The sequence below is a fragment of the Priapulus caudatus genome, unplaced genomic scaffold, assembly GCF_000485595.1.
Source record: "Priapulus caudatus unplaced genomic scaffold, Priapulus_caudatus-5.0.1 Scaffold933, whole genome shotgun sequence".
NCBI classification, from domain to species: domain Eukaryota; kingdom Metazoa; phylum Priapulida; class Priapulimorpha; order Priapulimorphida; family Priapulidae; genus Priapulus; species Priapulus caudatus.
Genome location: NW_014577994.1, coordinates 134,923 through 140,982, shown reverse-complemented (window position 1 = coordinate 140,982; position 6,060 = coordinate 134,923). Strand labels below are relative to the sequence as shown.

At 51.0% G+C, this 6,060-nt stretch overlaps 1 protein-coding gene across 1 annotated transcript in view; it reads right to left on the bottom strand.

The window, feature by feature from the left end:
• The window catches only part of LOC106814501 (rab GTPase-activating protein 1-like), a 17,713-nt gene that overhangs the window by 2,422 nt on the left and 9,231 nt on the right, over window positions 1–6,060 (bottom strand). The window contains exons 3-10 of the mRNA XM_014818812.1: window positions 5,123–5,379; window positions 4,737–4,803; window positions 4,175–4,277; window positions 2,291–2,457; window positions 1,809–1,983; window positions 1,237–1,383; window positions 751–854; window positions 167–280 (exon numbers count right to left, since the gene is read on the bottom strand). Coding sequence (XP_014674298.1) covers window positions 167–280; window positions 751–854; window positions 1,237–1,383; window positions 1,809–1,983; window positions 2,291–2,457; window positions 4,175–4,277; window positions 4,737–4,803; window positions 5,123–5,379 — 1,134 coding nt within the window. The remainder of the gene's footprint in view (window positions 1–166; window positions 281–750; window positions 855–1,236; window positions 1,384–1,808; window positions 1,984–2,290; window positions 2,458–4,174; window positions 4,278–4,736; window positions 4,804–5,122; window positions 5,380–6,060) is intronic.

Below are 6,060 nucleotides of genomic sequence, written 5' to 3'. Positions count from 1 at the left end.
GTCTAAAATGCAATGACTTTTGAAATGACGTGTTTATGCAAAAGTTATGGCCACATTACAGACTAATAAAACAGACAGATAAATAATCACAAGTGCAATGTTTACGATATCTGACCTCGATTCCTGCTCTTACTACAGGCGTGACAAACTCCGGGAGAAGTCCTACCTTGCTGAGTTTGAACAGGGAGTCCTGGCCGAGGCCACCAGCCTCCTTGAAGAAGTCGTGGGCAGGGAAAGTGCGGTGGATGTCACGTGCAATCACCTGCTCGCACGGCGAGTCCTGCCAGCCGGGGGAGAACACGTGTTAAAACACACCGCGCGTCGAAAAACACGCGTGCTGCGTTCGGAGAACCGACATCACGTCGAGAGAACACGTGCAACAACGTGACAAACACATGTGTTGCATTCGGCGCCTACAGGCCTTAACACGAGAAGGTGTGTGTAATGAGGCAAGTGTCAATGAAACGCGCTGCCAAAGAAAGCAAGTACAGAAAAACTTGAATCGATTTCTTTACTAAATAATAATTAAATAATAATTTAGAACCATTTTTCCTCCCGCACACGCCAACTCCCGGAAATCATCGATAAAATGCACGTCGAAATTCAGAAAGCTTGCGTAATTGCCATCGTAACGAAGCAGATTCTTTGATGAATCAAAGAAGCGCGCGTCAAAAAATCGGACGTGTCCTTCGCGGACTCAAACCGCGCACCCGCAGACGGTAACCATGACGACGACGACGACTCACTCACGTTGGTGATGAGGATGCGGTAGGACTCGAACATCTCCTGCTCCTCGTCGTGCGTGCATCCGGCGAGTAGCTGCCACACCTCGCCTCTCAACGCCTCCGGAATACCTGCCGACAGCACAACCGCCACTGTATCCTCCGCCACGCACACAGGAAGAAATTATGCAGAGGATGACCTCTGCTGAGACATTGCAACCACTGCTGCTGGCAGCTGATACAGCCGATACAACATCCTACGGTATAATACAGGCTTCCATACAACAGTGGGAACTGGATGGAAAGATTTCTCTAGAGGATATATCGACCATATATCTAGATCTAGGTTTGATGAGAGAACTATCAGCTGTGATCGCACACACACAATCACGCATGCACTCAGTTCAATACTCTGTGGGTAACCGACATAGTTAACGTTCGCGTTGGTACCACCGCACGGTAAAAACAACTGGCGCATCAGGGTCGTGGCCACCGCACGGTGGCGCCCCCTTACCTCGTCGCACGAGTGCCGTAAGCTTGCTCGGCCGCTGCTTCAGATTCTGGTGCCACCTGCTGAGAACTTCGGCCCAGTCCTCCAGCTCACCTTCCGTGCAGTCCTTGCTGACGTCACCCGAGCCACTCATCAACGGCTCGTCAGCATCTGTGTGAGAAGACGCTCGTTAGCAAATGAAGTGTTAATGAGTAGAAGGATGGAAAGCTGCTTGGCATATAACAGGCGCTGTTAGTCTCCTGCCGTATGTAGCATAAGTATTCATAGTGCTGTCATTCACACATGAAATCAAACTCCCCCTCCCTCGCTCTTTCTCTCTCTCTCTCTCTCTCTCTCGCTCTCTCGCTCTCTCTCGCTCTCTCTTTCTCTCTCTGCCTTCGCCCTCTCTCTTTCGCTCTCTGATGCTTCCTCTCTATCTCCATCCTCCCCACTCTTTCTCTCTCCCCCTTCTCTCTCTCACTCACTCACTCACTCTTCCTCCATCCTTTCCTTACCCAATCGCCCAGCAACTCACCATCTCGCCTCACCAGCGGCGCCCTCTACCACACTCATGTGCCAACATGCTCGCTACCTACCAGAATCATCGTCGTTGTCTCCCAGCGTCGACATGGACCCTGTGCTGGCGGACGTGGCCGGTGGGTGCGGCGTCGAGAGCGGCAGCATCGACTTGCGTCGCTCGATGTCCGTCGCGCTCTCTATGCTGACGACGAGGTATGTGTGCTGCTCGCCGCTACCACCGCTGTTCTCATCCTGCCATAGACACACACACACACAGAGTGAGGAGTGAGCGAGATGTGTGAGATACTGAGAGAGCGGTAGGGAAGCGAGAGAGAGAGAAAGACAAAAAAAGCGAGAAAAAGAAAGAAAGAGCGAGACAGAGGAGAACAGAGCAAAAGAGTGAACAAGAGAACGAGTAAGAGAGTGAGAAAGAGAGAGAAAGAGAGAGAAGACAAGAGAGCGAGTGACAGAGAGAGAGAAAACAGAGAGAGAGGAAGAGAGAGAGAACAAGAGAGCGAGAGCGAAAAAGCGAGAGAGAGGGAGAGGGGGAGCATCATACCTCCTTCAGCTTCAGAAAGAATTGCTCGGTGAGGCTGCGCTTGGCGTAGTACCAGAAGCGCTCGTTCTGTGGAAAGATCTTCGCCTTCGTCTCGACGATGAACCGCACCGGCTCCTGAATGCCAACGATGACCAAGTCTACAGCCACGGTCATGAAGACACGCGTGTCTGCAACACACAGCACCAGAGCGAGTAAATGTAGCGAAACAAGAGGCCTGGGTTAGCAATACGTGCCTGCAACATGCCACCAGGGGTAGTATGGGTAGTGAAACAAGAGGCCTGTGTTAACAATACGTGTCTGCAACATACCACCAGGGGTCGTATGGGTAGTGAAACAAGAGGCCTTGGTTAACAATACGTGTCTGCAACATGCCACCATGGGTGGTTTAGGTAGTGAAACATGAGCCTGGAATTAGCACTGCACATTTTCATTCTACTGGATTAGCTGAGGTAAAAGTATAAAGGTAGTTGATATAAAGGTAGTTGCTATTGACACAATAAATGTCTAGTACGTGGTAGCTTTGTAAGGTTTGTTACACTTTTGCTATTTGTCAAAAAGCAATCAAGAGCAGACAGATTCCCTGCTCGACTTATTCCTACAACAATGGAAAAGGATGACGGCAAACAGCAAATCGTTCAAGCTTGCCCCCATGTCACGCGGGTCGCCCCATAAATTGAATTCTCCTTAATGGCCCTTCTCCAGAGCTTTGCACCGCGCGTACACAGCATTGCGTGTATTTACTCTCGCACACACGCTCTCGCCCACGGTAGGCTAGATGCGACTTTAAACATTAACGACTGTGCATCGAGCTGTCAATAACAGCTGAGCGGCGAGCGTACACGAAGGCCATCGCAACGGGGCTGAGCTATACACAGTGTGGGAGATTCAGGCTAGGGCTATACACAGTGTGTGGGATTCAGGCGTGTGCTTCACAAAGTGTGGGACCCAGGTTAGGGTTTCACACAGCATTCACACATCATGATGAGCTTTAGGCTAGGCTGTTATATAGCCTGAGCTTCACACAGCCTAAGGTTAAGGCTAGAGCCTTAGGCAGAGGCTTCAAACAGTGTATGATCCATGCTCGGGTTTTGCAGTCCGAGTTTCACACAGCCTGGGCTTCAGGCGAAGGCTTAACACAGCCTGGACTTCACACAACGGCGCCTGGCTGATGGATCAATAACAATTAGGCTGGCACGGGCTGGCTGCCGAAGGGGTCGGCATTTAGAGTGTCGGCAGCCAAAGTTAGGCTGTATTTGAACCGCGAGCTTTATCGTCCCTGTACACACGCTATAGCTTAGTAAGCCCTTACAAAGACTATGCTGCGGAAGGTTTACCTGGTTATATTACACATTAGAACGTATTAGTACTGTAGGGTTACACCAAGGTTAGAAATGTACCAGCAGTGTAGGGTTATACCATGATACATTGAACAAATACTGTAGGTTTACACCATGATACACTGACTGAACTAGTACGGTAGGTTACAGCATGATACACTGTACTGATACTGTAGTTTCACTACAATCACACTGTACCAGTACTGTAGAGTTATACAACGGTCGCACTGTACCACCACTGCAGGGTTACATCATGATTACACTGTACCAGTACCGTCGGTTTTCAAAACAATCACACTATCTTCTTCTTCTCGGGTCACTACACTACACTCGACCTAGCCACTGCAGCGCACAGGACCTTGCACGGTGGTTGAAAACCTCAAGATCTCCAGGTCTACAGGGCTCTGGTAATAGGGGGCATTCCATATACCACTACATTATACAATCACATTATCCCTACACTGTAGGTCAGCGGTGGACCTGATCCCACTGAGCTCGAGGTCGGGGGGGTCGAGGCCTAGAGGCGTGGCGACATCAATACACGTACCTTTCGACGTCTCTGTGTTGAGGACGTCGAACGCGTGGTCGGCCGGGTTCCACACGCCAGAGATGACGTACTGTTTGCCCTCGGCCGCCGTGCCCATCGCCACCTGCGAGTGAGAGACGTGACCCGTTACTACGCGAGACGCAATCATCGAACAATGGCGGCATCCCTCGCGTGCGCGCCGTTATTTGGCGTTAACCGCCAAACGCACATGGGGCGGCCGAGACACGTCGAGACGCGTTGAAGCGTGAGACACGTCGCGACCTGGCGAGCTGCCGTCAGCTCGGCAGGTCGCGACGCGTCTCCCGTGAGACGCGTCGCGACCTGCCGAGCTGCCGTGAGACGCGTCGCGACCTGCCGAGCTGCCGTGAGACGCGTCGCGACCTGCCGAGCTGCCGTGAGACGCGTCGCGACCTGCCGAGCTGCCGTGAGACGTGTCGCGACCTGCCGAGCTGCCGTGAGACGCGTCGCGACCTGCCGAGCTGCCGTGAGACGTGCCGAGGCATGCCGAGACGCGACGAGACAAATGCGAGACGAGGCGCATCTCATGTTCTGCTGCACTCACCATGTCAAGTAGATGCATGTCGCTGTTCTTCACGTTCCTTCCCGGGCTGATCAACAGTCCGAAACACCTGCAACACACAACGCGCGTGCGGTCAGTCAGTGTGGCCGCCGGTCAGTCAGTATGGTCACTCTCAGTCACCACCAGGCCTCACCATTGACCACTACCAGGCTTCACCCGTCGATCAAAACCAGACTTCACACCTCGATCACAAGCAAATCTCACTCCTCAGCACCAGGCCTCACCCATCGATCGCCACCAGGCCTCACCCATCGATCGCCACCAGGCCTCACCCATCGATCGCCACCAGGCCTCACCTCTCGATCACCACCAGGCCTCACCCATCGATCGCCACCAGGCCTCACCCTTCAATCGCCACCAGGCCTCACCTCTCGATCACCAGCTCTCTGAACCCCGCCGTCTGCTGCACAGACAGCACGAGCTTCTTCTCTAGGTTGCGTCTCAGCTTGAAGCAGCTCTTGTCCTTCGGGCACACCGCGTAGCTGCCTTTCCCGTCCTCCTCCTTCACCTCCAACGACACCTCAAACTTGAAGAGTGGGTCGCCGGGCGAGTAGGTGGGGCCACTAGAGGGCAAGCGCGGCACGCGACGGAATGCGTTCGCAAACGACATCAGCACCTTGCCGACCTGCGCGAGGGGTCGAAAGACGGGAGTCACAACGCAACGGTGATAAATACTACCATTAACTACTGATATTACTAACGTAATACCTACTCAATCATTCACCGATGTGAATTATATCACACTTAATGGACAGGTTACGTTTCCATGTCGCATCCGCCAAACGAAACATTCGGTAAACAAGATCATTATAACAGATAGCTTGTAGAGATGCTCTGTGTTGTGTGAGATAGAGGTTGATAGGCTACACAGCTGGGTGCAGAAATTATCGTTAGTCCTTTCTTACTGATGTTCAATTGATTTTATTGTGGAACGTCACTATACTTGCTATTACGCAGTATTTATTAAATGAACATATAATAATAAATCAATATAAAATCATATGATAGATAAATATTGTTCCTTGGCTGTTAAGTTAACATCTCCTCAATGAATCGTTCGTAAACAAAGTATGACAGCAGTATGATCTAAAAAAATATCTACTGCTGCAAGGGGGGGCCCCGATCTTCAAACATGGAGGCTTTCCAGGAGAATGACATTCCCTTGTTTATATATATATATATATATATATATATATATATATATATATATATATAGTACACGTACTAACGACGTACGAGTCGTAGGTACGTACGTATAACGTAAGTAATAAGTAAGTAACGTAACCGTAACCGTACGTAACCGTAC